The sequence below is a fragment of the Callospermophilus lateralis genome, chromosome 5, assembly GCF_048772815.1.
Source record: "Callospermophilus lateralis isolate mCalLat2 chromosome 5, mCalLat2.hap1, whole genome shotgun sequence".
Lineage (NCBI taxonomy): Eukaryota > Metazoa > Chordata > Mammalia > Rodentia > Sciuridae > Callospermophilus > Callospermophilus lateralis.
In genome coordinates, this window is record NC_135309.1 from 60116285 (window position 1) to 60143017 (window position 26733).

General features: G+C 36.8%; 1 protein-coding gene across 2 annotated transcripts in view; it reads left to right on the forward strand.

The window, feature by feature from the left end:
* The first annotated feature begins 7114 nt into the window (after positions 1-7114).
* The window catches only part of Ccdc192 (coiled-coil domain containing 192), a 191726-nt gene continuing 172107 nt past the window's right edge, over positions 7115-26733 (forward strand). Inside the window, exons 1-2 of one of the 2 annotated variants that reach the window (XM_076855913.1) lie at positions 7115-7202; positions 8685-8733. In XM_076855913.1, coding sequence (XP_076712028.1) covers positions 8686-8733 — 48 coding nt within the window. In that variant the 5' untranslated portion in view covers positions 7115-7202; position 8685. Of the gene's footprint in view, positions 7203-8540; positions 8606-8684; positions 8734-26733 lie in introns of those variants that run through there. The other variant, XM_076855912.1, reaches the window with a different exon arrangement.

Consider the following 26733-nt stretch of genomic DNA (forward strand, 5'->3'; position numbering starts at 1 on the left):
CAAACAATTGTAGCTAAGGAGAAAAAAGGGAACTAGTTGGCAGCGTATGGAATCACCAGAAAGCTAAGTTAGGGTTAGGAATGTGCCCAAACCAGAACTACTCTGGAGACTAAGAAGCAGGACCTGAAATAGGAAATGTTGGGTGGGAAAGCAGCTGTTCAAGGGAAGTGATGAGACAGAGGCTGTTGGCAATCCGAATAAAGGCCTATAGATAATAATATCTATATTCCAGTGGAGTCTATGAACATTTGATTGGAGGAGATTGAAGAAAAAATGGGAAAAAAAGAAGCCACTCTTTTGAAAAAATTTCTGTTAGGGGAGCCCAGGAAGACACACGGTCAAGGGAGGTTTGTCTGTCTTTCAGATGGCATGTTTTTATAATGATGGGACTGAGTCATTGGCTGCAAGTGTCCCACGGCTGGATCCTTCCCATCCTTCATGCTCCAGCACTGTCACCTACTGGCCCTAGTCTCATTATGTTGTTTTATTTTTGTACAGTGCTTGTTCCTGTATCTAATGACCCTCTGTATTTGTTTGTCCTCCAACTGAAGTATGGGACTCATGAGAGCAGCAGCTTTGTCTTGCTTGTCTCTGTGACTCTAACATCCAGAAAAGTGCCCCTCACATTGCAGGACCTCAGTATTTGTGGGATAAATAAATAAACACAGGGATGCCTAGAACTTCAGCTGTTTCTATGGATTGAGATTCAATGTCCCAAGATCCAGTTTGCTGAACAACCAAGTTCTGATGCCATTTAGTCCTTTATCTGGACAGGCTCTGTTCCCCCTTAGGTTATGTGATAGGGTTAGGTACCTAAATTTACTGTTCCTCCAAAGCTACATAGAGGGGAGAGAAGACCTCCAAACAGGGAAATCAAATACTGCTAGGGATCATTGCAAGAAAGGACAGTAAGGATGGAGAAGAAATGTTCGTTTCTTGACATAAACAAGCCATAAATGAAGAGTTTACATTCCTTCTCATTTAGTTTCATCCCAACAAAGACTTTAGGACCAACGGTTGATAAGTTTCTCTGCTCACATAGATAAATATCCCATTATGATTTGGATGTGAGTTGTCCCCCAAAAGCTCACATATGAGACAATGCAAGAAGGTTCAGAGGAGAAATGATTCAGTTGTGAGAATCTTAACCCAATCAGTGAATTAATAGGGATTAACAGGGGTAACTGAAGTGGTAGGGTGTGGCTGGAGGAGGTAGGAATTGGGTGTGTGTCTTTGTATCTGGCAAGTGTATCTATTTCTGTTTTGTATCTGGCAAGTGTATCTATTTCTGTTTTCTGATCACCATGTGAGCTGCTTCCCTCTGCCACACTCTTCTGCCATGATGGGAATGCCCCAAGGGAGTAGAGCTGGCCTTCTATGGACTAAGACCTCTGAAACTGTGAGCCCTCAAATAAGCTTTTCCTCCCCCAAAACTGTTCTGGTCAGATCCTTTAGTCACAGCAGTGAAAAAGCTGACTAAATCACATCCCTCTCCATTAAAACAGGCTGGAAGCCTGGAGATAATTAGGCCCACTGTGTCCAGCAGTTAGCAACACAGGGAAGAAACAAAAAGATAATGACAAGGGGCCAGAACATTCCTAAGGGATGCAGAAGGGCAGCATTTGCAATCAGTTGGAAGATGTTTTGGTGATTGTGCTTCATGGACCCCCCTGTGCTTGTCTGTGCCACGTTGGTTACTCTGGATTCCCTATCATCTTTCCCCTCTCCTCCTGTCTTCCCCTCACACAAACATACTTCCCCAGACTCTCAGACATGGGAACGGTTGCCTTGCATTCATCATAATAGGCCAGCAGCCCTGTTCTCCATGGGACCCTACCTCCACAGAGGTGGCTCTGTTTGCTTTATTTTATTTTATTTTTTATTTTTCAATGCTTAGAATCTGCTAAGTTAGAAGAGCCTTTTGTAAATCCAAGACCTGCTTCATTTATTTATTTTTCCAACAGGACAATTATGGCTTCTAGGATGATAACCTTGGTAGAACAGCTCCATGGGGGTTGAGACAGTAGTGGTATTTTTGTGTTACTACTATGACCAGCACAAACTGGTATTTCACTTTGTGTTTGGGAGAATAAAATAACAAATAAACAAAATAGAAGATGAATGAACAGATGAATCAACCAGACTCCAGAAACCTCCACTGCAGCTCTCTCTCCTCCCTCATGTACAATGGCTTCAGATGGTGACACCACTTTGTGGAAAATTTATTCCGTTCTGTTTTGCTCTTTTCTCATTGCTACGTTGTTTTTCTCCTATTATTCTTTATGATCCTATTAATACTGACTTATCTGAGTTTGAAAAGACGTTCTGATAAACATTAGCAGTAGAGCATACAAAACATGCATACTCCTTAAACCCATAAGCCCCTCCTTGTTACATGTACATGTTATTCCTTTTATCATTATTATTACTATTATTATTATTATTATTATTATTTATGGTGGATTGAACCCAGGGGCACTTAACCACTGAGTCACATACCCAGTCCTTTTTATTTATTTTTTTTATTTTGAGACAGGGTCTCACTAAGTTGCTGAAGCTGGCCTCGAACTTGTGATCCTCCTGCCTCAGCCTCCTGAGTTGCTGGAATTATAGAAGAACACACGGCTGTACATATGTGATTTCTGATCCTAAGAAAACCTACATATTTGACAGGCTACAAAGTAAGATTTTTACTCGTTTATAAGAGCCACCGTAAACTTTCAGTGTTTTTCCAGTTTCAAATAATATCAATGATGGCAGTTCCAATGATTGACATATATCCCTTGAAGTTCTGTTATAAATCCGTTTTTTTCCCTTTAGACTATTTTAAGAATAGTTTTCTTAAATTTCAGCTTAACTTTTAAAAATAAGATTATTTGAATGATTTTCATTTATAAGTACTTTTCTTTAATATCATAAAAGAGCAATACCATTCATTTCATTAGTCAGCCTGTTTGTTCTAGAGTCCTGTAGACCAATATATTTTCAATAAACCTGATAATTTCTTAACCATCTCCAGAAAACCTTCCCATGCAGTATTTCTTCATGAAGAAGTGAGAATGGAAAAGTCAGTTCATTTTTTTCAAGGACTTTTAAAAGTCTGTTTGTACCAGCTATATCTCTTTTCCTCTCTTTTTCATCAGTGAGATGTATGATAAGATTAATAATCATTATAAATAATCAGTGCCTACAGCGCCTTTCACCAGCTTCTGATGACCTTCTTTTCATAAAATATTTTAGACCAACATTACTCTAAAATGCAGGAAAGTATAACCCACTCTGGATTTTTAATAAAATGGGTTAAGGAAACAGAACCAAATTTAAAATCTGGATGTAAGGAACAGTTCAAGTAATTCTTTTAAAAATAAGAAGACTGGGGGCTGGGGTTGTGGCTCAGGGGTAGCACACTTGCCTCGTACATGTGAGGCCCTGGGTTCAAGTCTCAGCATTACATAAAAATAAGCAAATAAAATAAATATATTTTTAAAAATAAAAAGACGAAAATATAGAGAGATGATTTTCTTATCCACGATAGGCTGCTATCTAGATGAAAGGCCAGTAGCCCAATCTTTTTTTTTCCCACACCTACCCAGTTAAGTGTCGACTTTATCATTCAGAACACCAACTGCTAAATGTTCTTAATTTTATTCATGTAAAATTTACTCATGTTGTTTTACCAAGAGGCTACATGACTTGCAGTTATATTGAAGGAGCAAATGCTAATTACACTCTTTAATGGAGACATTTCAGTTATTAATTCCTACTGCTGTGGTAGTTCTTTGATCTCTATGCTCCAATCCTAGGGAAAAGATTCTATGATTAGACATTGCTGTCATCCCCACCCAATTTATTTTGATATAGGCTGCGTGAGTCAGTTGGGTGAACTCAGGACACAGGAGTGGTGCTGATCTGTAGACCGCGAAAGCTCCTATGGGTACTTCCTGCCAGAGGCAGGAAGCGGAGTGGACACAGCCTTACTCGGGGCCACCAAGGCCTCCAGGGAGAGGTAAAACGACTGTCTAGGAGAAAGTGACCTAAAACAAGGAAGAAGGAGCAGTGGCTACAGATGAATGGTGACCATGAGCAGAATACCATCTGACCGCACAATGGATCACCTCTGTAAATCCTGTTAGAAAAGAAGCTTGAATAGGAGGAGGCTGGGTGGGGTCTTTCATCTGGAGTCTAAGCATCCCCGGGAAAAGTCTTCACAATAAGAGGCCAGTAGGGAACCCACTGCTTGCTTGCACGCCAACCCATTTCTGGGTGTGCACTCCTTTCAGACAGTGGTGTGACCGTTTCCTTAGCACTGGTTCTGGATGTAAACATGTCCTGGTTTGAGCACAAACCCACTGTCTCTATTCCACTTTGAGTGGGTTTTCCAGAAATGATGACCTGTGTGATGAGTCTTCATCTGTCCTCATGCCTGGATCTGATTTGTGAGATGTTTCAAGGCCTTACTGTGGCTTTGTAACTGATTTTTTGCTTTGGAAAATTAACTGTCCTTACCATGGCCATTGTGGTTGCCTAGCAACAAGGGACAGCAGAGCAGTGGCAGGGATTCCAAAACTCTAAGGGATGGGGATAGTTGATGTCTGTCCCATGGATAGGGTATCCCAGTGGGCCTGGCTTGAGATGGGAGAATGTTACAGCAAGACATCTGTAGCCCCAGGCTCTGAATCCCTTGAGACATACAGGTGAGTTCTCTGCTCCTCCTGCCTCAAAAAAATTCATTTGACTATGTGGATACACCAGCCTTCACTTCAAACATAACCTTCCTTTAAAGTCTGTGGGAAAATATCAAACAGACTTTTTTCCTTTCCTGGAGAGTGACTGTTTTTTTGTTGTTGTTGTTATTATTATTTTTATTTTTTCCTGAGTGCTGTTGTCTTTCCAGATCATGGGGCAGGGTCTGACACAACATAGGTCTCAATAAATATTTGTTAAATGAATAAAATGTCCCCTCATATGCACTTCTGAATATTATACTCACCCACCAGAGCCCTTTTACCCATGTGGGAAGGGCAAAGATGCTGAGCCAATCTTCTTTCCAAACTACTGAAATGAAATGTCACTGACACACTGTCCCACCAGGACATACACATACCAAAAATGCTAATCATTCTTTCTCTCCCAGTTCCCCAAATAAAACACAAACCAACCCTGGCTCAAATATGAAAGTATGCTTCACCCCTATAAGTGATTTTCAGTCAATCACTAGAAAACTTGCATGTTGGCTCTATACCTGTTTCCCCTTCCAATGTGGAAATAACTTCTATTTAGAATTTTCATTCAAACCTTCAATGAGAGACAACCATGCTTACTCTGTAGAAGGAGATGTCTCCTGGAGGGTAGTATCCTGGGTGGGGTGTTCACATGTAACCACGCTTCTACTTGCTCCATTTTAAAACATATTTTATTTATGTCAATGTGGGAGCCTCACTTTTAACCTTGGGTCTGTGGTTCATGCATGATGTGAGAAATTCATAAGTTTCCAATGATTTTATGTAAACTTGTTGGTTACTATATGTAAAAGAGTCCATGACCCTCAAAAGATGTTTCTGGGAGGGAGAAGGTGCTTTTGTTTGTTAAAGCAAATGAAATTTAGAAACACTCATTTTCTTCTTATTTCCCTCAAACACGTAAGCGAATATGCAGACAGTTGGAAAGGCAAATGTAACTTTACCAAACATGGGGGGCTTGGGGAGCCCTGACACTTTAAAATGACTAGCCCAGTGTGTAGTCACCACAGTAGCCAAGTGAAATCAGGACAGTACTCTCACTGTAAATTACCGTTGGTGTCTTTGTTCTCCTGGCACATGGAGCTTGTGCTCTGTGCAGGCAGAGGCTGGGCTTTTGAGGCCGAAGACAGGGGAACACCAAGCTACCCTCTTGATCCTTAGGTGGGTTCAATTTAGCTCCTTCCTTTCTGAGCAGGAACAGACTGATCTCATGTAACTTTGCCTGACCTTCTCCTTCTGCTTCCTCTTCTCTTCTCATGCCCTTGACACAGACCTTCTCCACAGTTTACATAAACTGAATGGGAACTTGCTCCTAAATTGTCTAAGTAAGGGAGGGTTAGGCCCAGATGCAATTAACCTAGGGAACAAAAAAGCATTTTCCCAGGACATCTGCTGTTAAGAACTGGGTGCTCAATAGCAGTATTTCCAAACCCATCTTAATAAAATCATCTGTTCACATCGACTCATTAGTGACTACTAATCCAATTTGACACAGAAAGCATGGAGTTAAAAGGTCAGAAATCAGATAACAGTATTTCACTAAAAGGAAAGAAATTTTTATGATCTTTTAAAGCACTGAAAAAGAAAGAAAATAACAACGACGACATCTAACTTATGTCATATTGTTAGTACCTGTCAATAGAGGTTTAACGAACTTTTTCCAGTTTTCTCCATGAACCTGGAAGTAAGAAACAAGATGCAATAAAAGCAAGCTTCATAAATATATTGGCTAATTCTAATTTGTTTTATCTCAGGGCTAATAGGCTTTCTGAAGCTTTTCTTAATTATTGTTCAACATGATTTCTCTGTGTATGTTGAGTTACTATGGTTACTCTGAGGCCGGGACTCATGACCTTTAAATATTGCTGTCAGCAGGCCAAAGCTCCCTAGTTTTTAAATCAGTAGTTTTGTTTCAGGCATTATTAATAGAGGGTAGTTTCAAATAGTACTTTCTGGGTGCACTTATGGCCTCGGTGAAATGCATCTAAGTGTTAGACTCACAATGTTTTGTTTTGTTTGGCTTCATTTAGTGACTGAATATTCATGTCTTGCTTGGAATGTCATTGGATGGGTAAAAAATAAACAAAGCATAGTCCTCATTCTGTATAAGAGAGTCACCGAGAAATGCAAAAACATGGTAGACAAATTATTATTATGTATATCACAAAACATTAAAAAGGGCAAGAAGAAAAGATGTCCAAAAAAAAAAATTTGTGCAATACAGAGGCAAGTAGCACTTCTGGCCAGCAGGGTCAAAGAAGCTTCAGGAACAGGGAGCATTGAGTTATGATGTGAAAAAAATGGGAAGATTTCAACAAGCAGAGAAGAGGGCATGCACATTCTATTCAGAGGAAATGACTTCAGAAAAGGACAAACATGTACTCTGGAACCATGAGTTAGCACAGCTTGGTGGAAATGTCAGTTTTGTGAGGTGCACTGATAGAAGACAAAATTAGTTCAAAGGTAAGGGGGCCTGGTTTATTAAGGTCTTTCAAAGCTGTTTGTTTATATTCAAAGCAATTGTGATGACCCAAAAATTGTTTTCCATTTTGTGATAGAGAGGTACTGTCAAAGCTGATTTTGATATGATGTAAGAAAAGCTATTATGTCTCTCAGAACCAAGTGTTTCCTTTCACTAAGTGAGAAATTAATTAATTTTGCTCAGTAGTCATTGATTATCTTGTGAACATTGTCAGTGGCTCTAAATGTTTTAAAAAGTAGGTAAAGCGAGACATATGCACAGAAATATGGAAATAGAGCAATATATTGATTAGGTATAGAAATACCTAGAAATGTTAAAGGCTTATTGGTTGGTAACAACAGAGTAATTTACTAAAATCTATGAGCTTTATTAAATGATTCAACAAATATTTATTGGCCCTCCCATCCTTCTTCAAGATGCTGAGGATAGAGTGACAAAAATCAGAGGAAAAAATACACTGTGTTCAAGGAGGTTTACCTTTTCAGTTGGGAGGAGACACAATAAGTACAATAAATAAGCAACCTCTGTAGTATGTTAGAAAGCAGTAACAGGCAGAGAAAAATCAAGTAAGATGATGAGGTAAAGAGTTCGATTTTAAATATGATGCATATGGTAGGTCCCACAAAGTTGATTTCTGAGCAGAGAAAGGAAGGAAGTAGGAATAATTGAACTGGATAGATGTGAAGAAAGTATTCCTAGGACCTCAGGATGCTCTGGAAGCCAAGTGAAAACAGTATTTCAAAGAAGACAGATGAATCCTCTCAAAAGCTGTTAAGTAAATTGAATTGTGACAAAAGTCCAGTGGATATGGTAGAGCAGAAGAGCTCTTTGGTGAATTTGCTAAGTGCAGTTTCTGTGGAGTGGTACAAGGTGAGCATCTGATTGGGTGGCTTTAGCAAAAACACAGAAGGAAAGGATTTGGAAGTAGTGAGAATGGGTTTTGTCGGAAGGGGATCAGAGTAATCAAGAGAAACTAAAGGAGCAAGAGAATTCAAGTTTCAATACATATTATGTTTGTATGCAAATGATTCAGGAGGATGAAATGGGAAAGAAAGGAGAGGGAGAGAGAAGGAGAGAGATAGAGACAGAGACAGAGAGAAAAAGAACTCCCTAAATCTGCTGTTTGATAGAAGGATAAGCTTTTCTCGCTCCACTTTTTTTTTTTAAGTTGAAATAAGAGATTCTGCAGGTTTTCAGAACAGATTGTTCTGTTCAGACTGCTTATTCTCAAGAGAGCCTTTAAAGGCTATTTTATCTTCTGCAAGTAAAGTTTACATTCCATTATTTTTATTTCCTCTTGAAATGTCCAGAAATTGACATTTTGGAGGAAACACTTAAAAATTTTATCTCACATGTTAGAGTTTAAAGATGTATTCGGTGTGAGGTGTGTGTGTGTGTGTGTGTGTGTGTGTGTGTGTGTCTGCCTGAAATATAATTTTGTAATTCTAAATTCTTTATTTCAGCATGACATCTGGAAGTTCATTGTCAGAGACACAATCAAAAAAATTAACGGTAAGAAATAATTTTTGTATGATTATGTTTTCTTAAATAAAAAGGCCGTATGGCTAATGAAAGTGTAATTTGATTACTAGTGAGGTTTTGTGGCGATAGTTCACATTTTATTAGTAAACATTTTTTTTTTTTTTTTTTACATAAAACATGGAATGTTCTTTCCCAAGTAGAAGACAAGTAAAATGGGGAAGAGTAGCAGCTCAGGGATGCCCTTGGGGCCCTAGGAAAGTTAGGTGGACGTGCTGTGGCCTTTCTTCTCATTTTCACATGAAATAAATGCCACACTTCTCTCTGTGGCCCTATGATATTATAGGCATCCTGGGATATTTTGAAGTATTTGTTTATGTATTAGGTCATCCTGGAATGCAGGCATAATATAGATCCTGCACATCATTCTTTGGTTTAGCTAGACTGGGGTTTAAATCACAGACTCTTCCAGAAATACCCAGTTTCTTTGTCTTTCAAGCCAGCTGACAGCAAGCCCAGCTTTGACCCTTGAGGCCTTTCTTCTTCCTCCATGAGCTCTGTGATTCCCTTCCTGGGAAAGCTGGATCCTTCTTACCTAAGCATCACAGTGTCCCTCCCCTGACTTTGTCTACACTGAGGGGATTGTTAAGAAGTGTCCAGGCTGGGTGACAGGTACACAGAGGTTCATTCTACTGTTATGTGCTTGAGAATTTCCTTTAAAAAAAAAAAAAAGCAGGTTATCTATATTTTCCTTAGGCTTTCTTGATTGAATTGAGAACCCTCAAGACTCCACCCAGGGACATTTCTGGAACAATCCTTTCAGTTCTAGGGTAGAGGGGATGTGGTTTAAAAAAAAAAAAAAAAAAAAAAAAGTCACAGGACTAGGATTCAAAAGACTTGGAGTCATACTCAAAAGACCCAAAGTTGCTACCTGCAAGCCTGTAACAATGGCCAAATTCTTTAAACTTTCCGAGCCTCATTATTCATCTATAGAATAAGGATAATGCAACTTAAATTACTTACCTCAAATAAGATATTTAGAAGGTGAAAACGATTGGTCAAGTACCTAGAGATATATAAAACTACAGCTATTTAGAATTGACAGCATTAAAACGGGCTCCTCTCTGGGCCAGGGGACTTGGCTCTTTTAATTTCTGTTTCTTCGGTATTTGGTGGTTCTTATCTATTACTCCCTCTATTATGCCCCAGCATCACCATCTCAAAGCAATCAGTTTTCTCATGCACACCCAGAACCTCATATTTGCACAGTTATTATAGTTCATAAAAATGAATATCTCTCTTCTTCAGCGTTATTTCAATTGTTGTGGCCCCAGACAAACTGGACATGGCTCCCAAATCCATAATAATTTTCAGAAAGGGAGCTTTTGTTGGAGGAATATAAGTCCAGAGAAACCAAACTGGATTGGTAAATGGTTTCAATTAAAATTGTGTATTCTAATTCTAGTGGTAATTTAATCTTATATTGCTTTTTTTTTTTTGCTAGAAAAAGAAAATCTAACAATGAATTTTTTATTTTATTTAGTACAGCTATTTATGATTTTGTTGCCCAAAGAAAGAGTGACCCTCACCCATATCATATGAACACTATCTTGATGCTTATAAGTGAGCATCCTAGAGGTAGCCTTCTCAGGGCCAGCTTGAAAAGGTCAAGGTGCCAATTACCACATTCAGGATTTCTGCCTAGGGCTCCCAGTTAGCTTCCTGGAGGTCAGAACCCATCCCTTTCCAATTTACAATTGGTGTGATTGAGAGCTCTGGGGCTGGTTCTGCTTTACTTTCAATCTTTTTACATTTCTAAAAGAATGCTTTGAGCTGGAGGGAATTAGGATTAGAGACCTCAAGACCAGAGCACATCCACAGTGACTGCAGCCTCCTTCCACCACACAGGCCCTTTAAAGTCTTGGAACTTGTAGAAATAGAGCTCAAAGGAACAGATTCTGCTGGGTACCATGAGGCACCCAACTGCAGGAGGGTCATGATTGCCTCTTTTAAATAATTATTTTGAGTTTTGATGGTGAAGATTGAGATGAAGGACAAAATCCTTTTGGTTATATGTGACTTCTTGACCACCATGTGGATTTAAACACATTCTATCTCTGAGTCACCACTAAACTGCTAGGATGGATCTTTATTTTCTCACTGTCAAGTGATTAAGATCTGCCCCTGGATCCTTATAGCAGCATGGGAGGGTGGGGTCCAGAGACATCACTATCAATGAAGACTTTTCTTCTTTATTATTACTATTATCAATTTAGAAATTAAGAAGTTGAGACTGAAGGAGGCTCAAGGAGCTTTCAGATGTTGAGATCAAAGAGTATATACGTTCACTCCACATGAAGGTACCTTATAGGGTAACCTAGTGAGTAAACTCAGATCCACTTCTCAGGTGCCATGTGGTCCCCATGTATTTCAACCCTATTCCTTTGGGCTATGTAAACTGTTACCTTTGCTCCATTGTAACATCTTCTGACAGAAAACAGCTAGTGCATATAAATCATCTCAGGTTTGAAACTGTTTAGGAAATAAAAATTCTATTGCAAGGAAGCTTGGCCTGAACAGGATCAGGATTGTTCTTCCTGAACTGCACCTGAGAATTCTGGCACATAGAAATGAGCCATGTAAAGCACGTGATGACATTGGTTATGTCTAGTGGCACATCCCACAACAAGGAATGTGGGTATGAATCTGTCAGCTAGAATATGTATGAAGTAGGTCTCTTGTTGTGCAAAAAAAAAAAAAAAGACCTATAATAAAACCTCATAAACCATTTAGCTTTCAAGTTGTTGTCTGGTAATAACTTCATTAAAGAATCATTATTTTAAGTGCTAAAGATACAAAAGCACTTTTGGTTTATAATTTGCAAGGTCATATTCATAGCATACTATATAGAAATGCAGCCTTACAAAATGACTTTTACAGTAGCTAAAAAGACTTTATAAAAAGATTGTATAAATCAGGAAGGTAAACTATGCCTTGTGTGAAATCATAAATTCTGCTCTTTCTTTAGCACTCAGCATAACACACTATTTATTAGTTTTGCAGGAAACACTTATTTGGTCATATTTCTGATGTCTCTAAATTTTAATATTTTAAGATGTCTTTTAGAAGATTCTTATCTTTAATGAGCAAAGTTTTACATCCTTTCTGAATCAAGGCTATCAATATCATTGTGCTTTAAATGAATATTTCAAGTACTTTAAGTAAATTCCTATTCTTTCTTAAAGTGAGAGTGACACATGTACATTTAAATGTAAAGATTTGTTGCTGTTGTAGAAAATAGATTTTTTATTTTACCATTTTAATAAATAAGAAACAGTAACTCCAGGAGTTGGAAATAAATTAATATTTTAGTCAGATTTATTACTGCTGTGACAAAAATACCTGACAAGAACAATTTTAAGGAGGAAAAGTTTATTTGAGATTCACACTTCTGGATGGATGCTTCCCTGGGCATGTACTTCTACAATTGGGGGACTAGTTGTGTCCAGAAAGTGCTACTCCTCAAAATCACACTTTATTGACCAAAGAAATCACATGGCCCAAAATAACTTTAAGGGGTGGGAAAATGAGATTATGTCATATGCCTGGAAGAAATTTCAGAAGTATTTTGATAGACAGAAACATATAGCAATATAAAGCTAGATTTCAAAGAAAGAGTTAAACCTAAGAAATACTACAGAGAGATGAAAAATAAACTATAAACTCCAGAAATTCTTATTTTCATAAGTCCTTGTGTTAGTCAGTTTTTCCATTGCTGTGACCAAAATACCTGACAAGAACAACTTAGAAGAGGAAAAATTTATTTGGGGCTCATGGTTTAAAAGGTTTCAGTCCAATGTAAGCCAACTCCTTTGCTCTGGGTCTAACATGACACAGAACATCATGGCAGAAGGGTGTGGTGGAGGAAAGCTCAGTTCATGGCAGTCAGGAGGAAGGGAGAGTGACAAGATATAGTCCAGGCCACACCCCATTGACAAACCTCCTCCAACCATATCCTGCCTGCCTAGTTAATCACCTAATAGTCCATTCAAAATATTAACCCATCCAATAGATAAATCCATTGATGAGGTGACAGCCCTTGTAATCTAATCACTTCATCTCTGAATATTCCTGCATTACTTAACAAATGTGCTTTTGGGGGACACCTCAGATCCAAACCATAACATCTCTATTTAACTTGAGAATACAGCCCATAAAATAAGACTGAACAGTTTAAATTGGTGTTGGTCAAAGAACTGAGGAGTGTCCTTTAGAAAATGACACTTCACAGGTAATGGAACAAGATGACCCATTTTATTTTAAAGTCTATGATAGACTCAACTGAACGTATAAGAAACAAAAGGTCCCGCCTTCATGCAAATGTGTACTTTTAATTTTTAAAAAATGTCAACAGGCAAGAAATTTAGAAAACATGTGGCACTGGAACGGATTGTTTACAGATAGAATGTTTCTCAGAATTCCCCCAAGAGGCATCAGTGGCTCAAAGGACCTTTATGAACTAAAACATTTGAGTGTCTGCAGAATTGTTTTGTTAGGTGCCTGTGACATTTTTCTCTACTTGGTTCCTTCAAATGGCAAAAAGTTCCAAACACCTGGCATTATTTGGGGAAAGCATGCTAATTTGTGCTGTGAAGTGCTGACATGTTTTATTTTCTGTGAGGGTGGGAATGTTGAGAAGGCTGTGGGTATCGAAAGGAGGAAAATGTGAGATAAAATAAAAAAGAAACAGAAGTTAAATATGTATCCTTAGAGATTGAGGGTTATTCTGTATTAATATTTTGGATAAAAATCAAGTTTCATGTGCAGTTTGCTCATCTTCTGAAACCTGAATGTTTAGATTAGAAGAGCGAAATTGGGCAAGGGGCAAGTGTGTTTGGGGAACCGTCCAGTCAATCAGCCTGATTTTAAGAGCACACTTCTGTTTCTATGATCTGAAGAAAATTCCAAACCATTGAATTTCCTTGAGAGAGTATATTCTTCTAAGATTTAGGACTGTTTTCCAGTTCAGCCTTTTTCCAAGTGTAACAGCCCCTTTGTGAGCACTCTGGATGCTTAGTGAAAGTCTGGGAGAGTCTGGGTGTGGGCCTCATAAGAACTCACAGACTCTCAGGAGTAAGGCACAGCCTCTGGCTGCCCTTGGTCTCAGAAGGCCAATTGGATCGCTTAATTTATTTTGATAGTTTTGTTAAACTGAAACTAGCTGCTGGGAATGATAGCCTCAGGTTGTCTTGCCAATAACTAAACTATTTATCTTAGATCAGGTATCGAAGACAATAGGTTATTTTGAAATATATCTGATAACGTCAATTAATGTGTGTGTTTTCTGTACTTAGCGAGGTTCATAGGAATTAAAGGTTTCTCCAAGATTTGATCAATTTTTTTCTTCAAAAAGTTGAATTTTTTTCTCGAACAAAGTTATGCAAAGTTTTTTTTTAATTGTAGATGGACACAATATCTTTATTTATTTATTTTTATGTGGTGCTGAGGATCCAACCCAGTGCCTCACGCATGCAAGGCAAGCTCTCTACCACTGAGCTATAACCCCAACCCCAAATTCTGTATCTTCTGAGAAAACTTATCACTCTATTTCAACCCATTTCAGGAACAGTCAGAAATGTTCAAAATAAGTAAAAGATAAATATTTGACATCTATTACAATAAATATTCCTAATACATTAAGTTCTTACATATACAATGAGATAAAGACTAGCAATAAGTTGGATAAAGGGCACAAACCACAACCTACATAAGAAGATACACAAATAGCCAATAAGATGTTCAAATTTGCAAGTGTCAATTAAAATGTCCAAACGCAATAGAAGACAAATTTTTTTTTAAAAAAAACTATGTATTATGTTTACCGATAAGTTCAACAGAGAGTAAAAGTATTAAGAATGTCTTTACTAGCAAAGGTGTAAGAAAAACAGGATTCTCATCTAGTGTGCATATTTAATTTAGAGATATAATCTTTAATATGTACTAAGTATATTCTCTTTATAATTAACCATCTTTTCCAGTTTACCTTAAGAAAATGATGAGACATTCACAAAGATACACACACATATATGTGTACACCTTTTTCAAAGCATATTATATATATATATATATATATATATATATATATATATATATATATATATATTACAACATATACTATAGGGTTGTCCAACAGTAGAGAAAATTGCACAGGCATGTAGAAGAATTTACTGTGACCATAAAAATTACGGTGGTTTTTTAAATTAAAAATTATAAGAAAGTATGTCTATTATTCAAATATACATTATGCTTATAATATTGCTAATTGAAAATGATCACAATTAACTCATATACTATGAATCCACATTTTATATGTTATGCATCTTGTAGGTACATGTACAAGTCTAGAAAATAATATACACCAAAAGTAGTAATTTGTAGTTGGTAGGATTTTAGATTATTTTCATTTCCATTTTTATATTTTTATTTCCTGAAATTCTGTGATATAAAAATGCAGAATATCTATGACACAGAGATGATGCTCAACACATGCTTTTTATTTTTTTCTCCCACCCTTAGATTATCAAAGTCTACTTTCTCAATATCTACTCCCTTTCTCAACTTTCATTATATTGTGAGCTCACAAAAGGTGGGGAATTCAATTCATTTTTCTTCTCCATAGCTTAGCTCTGAGCCTTACATATAAAAGGTGTTTGACAAATATATGAATGGTTCTCATGCATTTCTTAATAAATAGTTAGACACCATTGTGTTTTTTAGTTAGGGAAGTAAATTTCTTGAATTATACACTTAATGCAAAGGATAATTAAATTGTAGGATTTTTAAACCTTAAACATGGCTAGAAAATATTGTTTGGAAAGATCTAAGTCCTGCTTTGTTTTTTTCAAATGCCAAAGGAATATGCTATAAATTCTAGAACAACCTGCTTTCCTTAGGGGTTATTACTACTTGGAATCTTCCTTACAATAGAAGTATCTATGTCCCTGGAGAATATATTTTGAATCCTATTAATATTTCCTCTTCTACATAGAGCAGCAGCAGGAGTTCTTGCCTCAAGTATGTTCTTATATTCTTTTCAGATAATCATGTTATTGAAACCTAGAAAAGTCTCCCATGATAATCTTCTTTGGACAATCCATCATGTAATTCTGAAATTAAAATGGTCATAATTAGTTGGTGATTCAAAAAAAATTAAAAGACAGTCTAGCACTCAGAGGGTAACTTTTGAACACACCTCTCTCTCTCTCTCTCTCTCTCTCTCTCTCTCTCTCTCTCTCTCTCTCCCCCCCCCCTATATGACAAGTTTTTATTTGTGTCAAATTACAGAGTACCATAAGTAAGCATAAGGTCATATCTATCTCTATCTCTATCTCTTCTTTTTCCATACTAGGGATCAAGTTCAGAGCCTCATGTACACTAGACAAGCATTCTAACACTGAGTTATATCTGCAGCCTTAATTCTTAATTCTTACTATGCTGGGAAAATAGTCATCATTGTTTCCAGTATGAATCAAATAAACCCTTCTGGTTTTTTTTTCACTTTCTCAGATAATTTACAGAGGAATAAAGGCATAGCAAAACCAAAAAACCCTCATTATATACTTTAATAAAATTTAAACATAGCAAATTTCTTTGAATTAAGTGAAAAATTTGACACACAACCTTATAAAAGATGGAAGAATATAGTTACACATCCTATTAGCAGAGCGGAAGGTCTAAATTCTTATCACAAAATACTGCATGATATAGCATGTCCAGGATGAGAATGAGAATACCCTGTTGTCTTTTTTGTCCTTAGAGACAAGTTATTCACTCATTGATTCATGAGTTTGAGGACATTTATCTAAGTCTATAGGAAATTGTGATCTGAAGAATCAGTCTCTTTCACTTACATGATTAATTCACTGTCAGCATTAGGATCTAAAATAGTGCTGTTCAATAGAAATGTGCTGTAACTCATGTAAATAACTTTAAATTTTGTAATCACCTTGAAATGTTTTAAATAAAGGGGTGAAATTAAATTTTAATGACATTTTATTTAGTTCAGTATAATCCGAACACTGTCATCAATATAAAAGTGTGCCAATGAGATATCTTACATTCTCATTTATTGTATTAAGTTATCAAAATCTGGTATGTACTTTATACTTATAACACATCCCAATTCAAACTAAGCACATATCAAGTATTCAAAAGCAACTCAGTTGTATTGGATAACTGGTCTGGGGTACCTGTTCCTGCTTTTTTCATTCATCTTCTGATGTAAGAATTGTGAATTATCTTTCTCTTTCAATTTTCTTCCCTTTGGGCATTATGGATGAAAAAGCAAAAGCTAAGTATTCTCAACTGTGCTCAATGAAAACTAAAAGCAGACTTTAAAAATGGTTTCTCCTCTTGAAAGAAGTTGTAATACTTTGACAACAATAAGAAATTCAATCATGACTAGTAATATCATTATTGTATTTCCTTTATAGGCTTTCCCACTATTTTTGGTATTATTTAAAATCTTTATTAAAGCCATGCTTGATTAATGATATAAAATAATTTCTAGAATGACCAATTAAGACCACTAAGATTCCACAGTGTGTCTTAGATTTATAAAAGGCAACAATCAACTTGCATGATAATTTCAAGATAGAATTAATTTTATTCTATTTTTTGAAAATAAATGCACACAATCTTTGTTATTTGTAAGAGTGCCAAGAAAGGACAAAAGTTATAAAATACCAATTTTTACAAATGGAATTACTTTAAAAAGAATGGAAGCTGTAATTGGATTCCATGAACTAAGATAGTATATGAAGGGTTAAAACACAATAACACTAGGTGGGGGAAATTTTCAGAGACACACATTTTAAAATCTTAATTTCCTTTCCCATATGGTTCCATCTCACATGGTAACTTTTACCAAGTTTTCTCTGAAAAAAAAAAATCTTGAAAACCTTTTCCTTTTGGTTCTGTTTCACTGCTCTCTTGTTTGTCTTCAGTCTCCCCTCTTATCTCAGTAGCCCAATGAACATGTCTAGGAGATGGAAGGGAAGAAACGAAGCAGATCAAGTAAAAATCTTCATTATCTGGCAGAGGCGGATATAGGCTTGTGCCCTCCCTGATTGCATTTTTAAATTTTTGCTGGTAAATTATGCATACTGATTTTTGCAAGAGTCCTTGAAGTAATTATTACTTATTGGTTCTGTGACTTTAAGCAAGTAATTTAATTATGCTGAGTCTCCATTGTGCAACTATACCTAGCCTGGTTATTCTTTATTGCAATATTCCTCATTGTAAGATTTGCAAGTATATCTCATGCTCAGGGAGGTGATGTGGGGTCTGCTCAGTAGCATCAGTCATAGGCTCTTCAATGGAATTTGCAGGGAATTACAGTATCCAACCAGATTCCCGGGCTGTCCTGAAATACTTCACATCCCTGAGCATGAGATATACTTGCAAATCTTACATTATTGCTGACCTTTGGACACAGGATGACCCTGTCCACCTGGATAGATTTCATTCCATTTGACATCTTTCTCATATCCTTCTAATCCCTACTGGAGTCTCATGCTGATATGTCTAACTGGTGAAGCCTAAGTCACCTGCCTACACTTGAGCTGCAAAAGATATTTGGGAGGGAGTTCCTGGTTTCTAATTTGGGGTTAACATTCATGAAATGGGAAATTCTCCAAATAAGGAAAGATACTGGGTAGTCAAAACAGCAAAATCATGGCATTTTCAGGTAAATGGATGGCGTTGGAAAAGATAATGCTAAGTGACATTTAGCCAATCCCCAAAAAACAAATGATGAATGTTTTCTCTGATATAAGGAGGCTGACTCATAGTGGGGTAGGGATGGGGAGCATGGGAGGATTAGATGAGTTCTAGATAGGGAAGAGCGGTGGGAGGGAAAGGGAAGGGGCAGGGGATTAGCAAGAATGGTGGAATGTGATAGACATCACTATCCAAAGTAGATGTATGAAGACACAAATTGGTGTCAACATACTTTATATACAACCAGAGATATGAAAAATTGTGCTGTATACATGTAATAAGAATTGTAATGCATTCTGCTGTCATTTACTTTTTAAAAATCAATTTAAAAAAAACAGCATGACAAACAGCTACCCCAGAGCTCAAGATGGATTAGGTGTAATGATTTCATTTCATAGATGAAAAACTGAGGTTCAATGAGTAGCTTCTGTTGGATGTGCTATACCTTCTTCTCTGGTATTCTGGCCATGCCTCTTAAAAACATTTGCTGGGAAAACCTTAAAAGAAGTGGAAATTTACAGCAAAAATGAATTCTCCCATCTGTCCTCTGCTTGCCTTATCATACTGGAATGTACTATGGAAATTATGGCTGAACTTTTATCTAATATAAAAGGATCTCCTTTAGATCTTGGTAAAAAGGAGAGTCTGGACAAATGCCAGGTAGCCGGGGTGAGTTCTCATGGTACATCAAGTCCAACTAAGAATTTCCTTGCTAAGTTTTGGGAACATCATTGGAATATGGACATTCTTATCACTGCAATTAAATATCTTGGATTTTTTTAAGATTATCAATTTAGAATCTAAATATCACTGGCAAAAAATTGCCATCATTCTGAATACTGTCATTAATAAAACATTCACTGTTGATTATTCATAGTGTAACAATAATTTATTTAACAAAACTAACTGAAAAACCACAGTCATCTTGGACAATAAAATTCCATCACCTTATTCATGAGCTAACTTGAAAATCCTCCTTCCTGTGTATTTCCTAAAACATTGGGATTCAGAGTGAGAATGAAAACATTGCTGGTCAGTATGCCCAACTACTCAAAATTTAAATGTGTAAAACCTGAGAGAAAATAAGTAATCCTGTCACAAAAAATCTTAACTTTTCAAAGCATTATCTTTACAAATGGGAAAAGCATTTGCAGTATTTTGTGTCTTGCTTAACTGGAATTTTTATTTAAAAACAAATGATACTTTTGGGGTATAAGCAGATAAAATTCCTTTCTTTCAGCAAGATTACCTTGTGGCTTTTTCTTCCTGTCTTTATTTAACAGTTTTTATTATGTTCAATCTTTTTTTTCTTCTTTGTTATCACAAAAGTCCCTTTAAGTTGGTTTTAAAAAAAAGTTGAATTTGTTTTAATATAGACTAATTTTCTTACTTCAGAATGTATCTGACATATATTTGTGTTATAATAAGTTTTTACTTGAATTTATATGAATACATATAAATTTTACCATTTCAATTATTTTTAAGTTATTTTGTTTCATAGGGCTAAGTATGCCCTCATGGTTGTATGCTAAACTTTCATCTTGCAGAATTGAGACTCCATACTCATCAAATAAATCTCCATTTCTCCCTCTCCTTTATTTTAAAAAGAAATAAAAATGTTTTCTAATGGCAAGATTCCCTTGCTTTGTCTTTTTTCCTTTTTTTTTTCTTATGAAGAAAACATGTTCTCATTAGAAACATCTTCATTTCATGAACAAGATGGGTTAATACAATTTGCTGTGAAGTTTCTGTCCCCCTGATCAGGCCCTGGGAAGGGCCTCCACTTATTCTATTGTTCACAGAGAGAAAGCAGTTTTCGTCTTTTGGGTTCTGGACATTTTCTAAAGAAGAAAATATTATTCATTTTTTTCATCTGTATTATTTATAAAAGAGGCAGAAAGAGCATATCGATGGTCTTATTCATCAAGATTTCATATTTTGTTTTAGAATAAAAAATTAGAAGCAACTGAAATATAATATTCCTTCTGAACAAGGAATTCTTTATTTGGGATACATGGACAGGTCCAAAAAGAGTGTTTCACCATCCTGAAAGCGTATGTAACTCTGTGCACATATGTGCCTAGTGTGTGTATCTGTGGGTAAGAGAATTCACAGATTTCATCAAGTACTGAAAGAAGTTTGTGATGCTCATAAATCACAAGAGTAAGGCTATTTTAGGTCACAAAACAAATCCTGTAACAGATGTAACATAATGTGAACTCAATTTCAGGTTTCTTTGTAATCAGAACCTGTTAACTTTAACGAAACTATGGAAGATACATATGGTTTAGAAGGTCCCTTCAGATTCTGTTTGTACAAAGTTTCTGAGAACCTATAAAGTGATGTGATTTGAGAGAACTGGAATATTTGAAAGCAAGTTAGCACAGTCTCTTGCTACTTTCTAACATCCACCAGAATCCTCATCAAAGAAAAAAGAACAAGGCCCCAAAGCACAAAGCAATATATTATGAGTCAGCATAAAAGTGTTAAATTAACCACTAAAATTTGACATTCTTCTGATTTTTACATAAAACCAAATCCCAGGATTTTTGTTTTTGATAGAACTTCTAAGCTGACAATTCTGGGGAGAGTATTGATCGTGCCTGTTTTCTCACCATTTATTTCCCCATCGTTTAGCATAGCACTTGACCAATAGTGAGCTCTCAATAAATATTTTTTAAACTTAAGTGAATTGAATTGATTTAAACTGAATTAAAATAAGAACTGGCATATTAAGAGTGTGGGGAATAATTACTTAAAGGCATTTCTGAAGTGATCGAATGTCACACAGTCATGTCAACTTCTATGACAACAAAGTTTTTATAAATTAAAACCTGAGTCAATAATTCCTTTCCAAAACTTCTTTCATCTATGGGTGATGCAACAGAATGAAAAAAATAGTCAAGTCTTTTTGCAGGATTAAATAAAGGCTGCCCCTTAAGAATGTACTCTTTTTTCCCCTAGAAAAATAGTATCCTGGACTCTTGCTAAGAGTATACTTGATTGACAGTATAGGACCACCTTGGACTAGGTCCAGAGAAATGCAAGGGCCACAGTTCAGGAAATGACACCTGATAATCATTTTATAATTAACAGAGATCACTTAAATTGAGGTGGGTATTATTCTTTAGATTTTGTAAACCAGTAAAACTTTTCACTCCAAAATTATCAGGGTTAGGTCTCATAGGACTGCCAACTTTTCATTTTCCTTCTCTCAAACACCAACAAAACACAGGGGTTTCCATATACTACCATCATCATTTGTTAAAGAAAAATCCTCTTAACACCAAAAAAGAAAGAAAAAAAAAAGTAGACCGATCATAATCTCAGAATAAAGAACTGTCTTATAAATGGAATAGGTTTTGATTCGTGAAGAATTCACAATATTGTTTCAAATCTTATTTTTGTCCCGACCATTGAAAATGTTATCACAAACCAACACTGCTCTCTGGGCTGGCATTTGGGAACCACCAGTAGGATTAACCCACGTTGGGCTGAGGTTTCTTTTTCCCTTATCTCCTACCCACTCTCCACCCTTCCTCCTCTCTGCTCTTCTCAGGCAAAGCAGAGAAAAATTAAATAAATAAAGAGAGAGAGAGAGAGAGAGAGAGAGAGAGAGAGAGAGAGAGAGAGAGAAAGAAAGAGAGAAAGAAAGAAAGAAAAAAGCACCTTTTATTCAAGTTCTTTTGCCCTTTGGCTTCTCACTGAGTTCAACCCAAGGTTCAGCCCAGGCAGGAGAATGGAGGGTAAGAAGAGAGAAGGTGGGACTATATATTCCACTGCTTGGGCACAAGTGGCAGTGGCTGTATTCCCCTCCTCCAGCTCTCCCTCTAGGTCCATCAGTGATGCTCCCATTCCCCCACCTTCCCTCTCCCCCAGCTTCTTCAGTTCAAAGTAAGGCAAAGGGCACCTGCAGTTCCAGAAGGTGCCTCACCATCCTTTGTTGATGCCCTTAACAATACCCACACCTCTTTTAATTCCTCAGTTACTCAATTAGCATAGCCTTCTGATTCACCACTAGAAAATATATTCTTTGTTGAGAGGTGAAAACGCTGAGACCCAGACAAATAAAGTAGCTGACCCAAAGTCACATGGTTACTTAGAATCAAGTCAGACCCAGAACATGGCCCTCCACACAACAAGCAGGGTGCTCCTTAGTGCTCATCGACATCCTCCCAGGGCTATCTCCTGCCCAGTCACATTGATGGACATTCTCTACAACCTCTAATGATAGTCTGTTTTGTATTCTAACTTGAACACTTTATTGGGTGGCTATTAAGGTAACCCCAAACACAGAGGAGTGTCTTTTTTTTTTTTTAACCAGGAAAATTAAGTTTTTAAGATTTTGCCTACATAGAAAGAGACTAGGAAACTATTTAAAAAGCTAAGCATGAAAGCATATGAGAGTGATGAAATTTCCCCCATGCAGTGAATTCTGATCATGAAAGATGAAAGGGGAGGGATGACATAAATCTGCCCAGCATAAGGGGCTGAGGCATGGGGGGCAGGTAGAGCAGATGATGATCAAATGGGGAAAGACTTGAATCTTCATGAGAAATATAAGCGGGTTGCAGAAGGGTAAGGAAGTCTAGGCACATGGGTGTCTGTCAAGCAGGGGGAATGAGAAACACACAGCAGTAATGAGCAGATGAGATATCAAACAGGAAGCCCAAGCACTGAAAATTGTGTTGAAAGAACATTTTATCTAGCAGGAAGTTACTGCGCCTCTGGGGAGGGTCTGCTTCTGGGACCCTGGCATATTAGGGGCCTCAGATTGTTTGAGACATTTAGTTCTCTAAGACTGACCTCTGTTGAAATGTTCCTCTACAAAGGTGGACTTTGTTGTAATCATACTTTTATTTCACAATCTTGTTCTTAAATAATTGCACACGCACATATTTACTACATTTACTTTTTTCTTAATTAAATACTTGACTGAATTTCCCAATTTTTTTTTTTGGTCACTTGATGTCACACACTTGGTGTCCCTATGGATATTCTGTTTTACAATAAGCTAGAAAGTTTAAATATCTAATTCTCTTTAAAGGAATTGGCAAATGGAATTATTAACATTTATTGAACACTTCATCGGTTGAAGTATTTTCCCACTTTACTTGATTGATTAACATTCAGTTGTTAGAACAACCCTATTATCTCCCAAGCTTGTGGCCATCTCCTCGCCCTCTGCTGTGCTGCCTGGCCCCTGTCCCTGGCAAGCAGAACTTCCCTGGAGCTCTGATCCCTGTCAGTGTCCCAGGCTGGATACATGGAAAGTTTTGCACAATGAAGTCACTGTTTCAGCTTCTCAGCATGAAGGACGGTTCCTTCTGATGCAACCACCCTGCCTTGACTTTTGACCCTTCAATCAATCAACAATTATTCATTGGGCTCCTATAAAATGTTCTGCAAGGACCCATCTGGCCTCTGCACACAGGAGCTATTCTAGGTGTGGAAAATGCAGTTAGATCATGGAGACCTTGAACTGGTTCATAAGGATAGGAGGAAGAAGAAGGAAGTCATTTGAGGACAAAGAAATAAAGGCTTAAAAGCAAGGAAGGGAATAATTGGAAGTAGGAGGATAGGTTTGAGAAAATGTAAATTTTCCTCTAAAACTTCTCAAGTGGGAAATCTTTTTTAGTCAAAAGGAAGACCACTCTTATAATTTCATATAAGATTTGTTCAGTTAGTAAGCTGTGAACCCAAACACACATTCATTATAGTGTCTAGAGTCTTTAGTTTGTTGAAATTTTAATATTATTTAGAGTTATTTCATCCTGTTAGTTGCATGTATTTATATTATTGCATTGACACATAGAAAATTTTAAGACAAAAAATAGTGATTAAGTATTTGTTCCATTGTGTACATGTTACAAATAGGTAACAACAGATCCCATCAATATGTACAACCATAATGCATCAATAAAAAAAAAAGGTGAGAAAAATAGGAATTAAAATTGGGAATTATTAAGTTGCTGAATCCCCAAACTCTGATGTCTCCTGTATTTTTGGCATTTTGATGTCACGTAAGACTATCAATTAATATAATTCACTCATACATTGCTTTACCACTAAGAGAATGTTTATTTTTATCATTAAGACAAATTGCATCTACCTATACCTGGAAGCAGCATTATATTAATGGTAGAAATACTATCTGTCTATTCTTCTGCCACTTGTAGCCTCCAAAATGGGACCTAACTTTTTTGGAGGTCTTTGAAACCACACATCTAACTCCAAGTTTTACTTATTTCTAAAGATCTTCTTGATTTAATTTTGATATCTTGGCTTATTGGGGTTGCCTCCTATTGAAAAGTACTTATCCTTACATAAGAACTTTCTCTTTAGGGCATCGGGGGATAGCCCTAAAAAGCAGGGAGGAGGGATAGCCTTAGAGCTGGGAGGGAGAGCTTGCATCTGGGGCAAAGGTACAGAAGACAGGCTGAATTAAGAGTTTGCTTAGGTCTCTAACACATGACAATCTCCTAAATTTACCTATATAAGAAGTCCTATGTTAAAATTGTGGAACCAACCTTCAGTAGATGACTGAATAAAGAAACTGTGGTATAAATGCACAATGGAATATTACTCAGCATTAAAAGAGAATAAAATCGTGGGATTTGAAAGTAAATTGATGGAATTGGAACATATTATGCTAAGTGAAGTAAGCCAATCCCAAAAAACCAAATGCTGAATATTTTCTCTGATATGAGAATGCTGATACATAATGTGGAGGGCAGGGAACATGGGAGGAATGGAGGAACTTTAGATAGAGCAAAAGGAATGAAGGGGAAGGGAGGGAATATAGAGGTAGGAAAGATGATGGAATGGGATGGACATCATTACTCTTAAGTACATGTATGAAGACACAAATGATATGACTCTACTTTGTATACAACTGGAGACATGAAAAATTGTGTTCTATATGTGTAGTAAAAATTGAAATGCATTCTTCTGTCATGTATAACACATTGGAATAAAAAAAGAGTCCTATGTTATTTAACAACAGTCTATTCTGTTAAACTGTTTCATTTGGCTTTGCATTTACAATGCTTTTGTCTTACTGGAAATGGTTGTCTTTCTTGGGTGGGGAAATTTTGGGTGTTTGGAGAAACAGGCCTAGAAGTTTCTTGCTGGATTTTGTTCGTACTGATTTTTTAAATTTCCTCTTGAGTTCAAACATCAGACAAACAGATTCTCCCTGGAAATAGCAGTGCAGATCAGGAATTCCCGATCTTTTGAAATGACTTAACCTTTTGACAATTTTCCCTTTCTGCATAAAATGTTTTATGGCATATATTTATTTCCAAGTAGAAACTTCATCTTAAGACTTGTTTCAGAGGAATTTTTAGACCCTATCTTTAAATTACTGGAATCGTCCTGGGATAAAGAAGATCATTGGTTCACTTAATTCTTAGTGTCACCATTCTGGCCCCAAATGCTCATCCATAAAGACAAACCTTTGGGGGTAATTATGCAGCCGTGTATGACAGAGCTTGACTTAGGAGCAGGGCCTATCGTTGGTCTTAGCAACTCTCTATGCCCCTCATCCCATGGAGTTCCATTTATTTCAGAGAGCAGTGTCAGAGACACAAGATTCAGCATACAATGTGAACAACTATAGGAACTGTATGAATGCTTTATTTTTATAGCTGGTCCATGTACCACCAGATGGCTCTATTGTATCACCAGGAAATGCACACATGTGTAAAATCGGTAGTGTCATAAACCAAAGGGAAAAACAAAGCAACTGGGAGATCTTTAAAATAGGAGTACTGTTCATTCTTTATGGGGTTAATCAGAGGCAGCTGTGCCAGCAGGAGCATTCACCAGGAAGGAGAACACACCCAGGAGGCTATGGGAAGGTCATAATGCTAAGGCGTATGAGGTTTTCCTTTCTAAGTTTTCATATTGCTCTGTAAATATTAATTGACCCATTAGCCAAAGAGTACTTAGTAGTGCTCTCATATCAATGGAGCTTGTTGCTACTTCCATACCAATTTTTACATACTCTGCCTGTAGCTCAGTAAAAGTAACTTTGGAATAATTTTGAGAGGCAAGGTCTACACATCTGCTGATTTGAGTTGTATTAGTCATGCTCTGAGGAAGAATGACAAGATTCTAAAATGTGGTGTCTTTGCTTAAATAAATTGTGATAAGAAGGTGAAGATCAGAGGGAACAAGGGCTTCTCTGAGTTTCAATGGTTTTTTACCTCTGATAGGTGAAAATGAAACACACAGGCATTTTGGTGACAT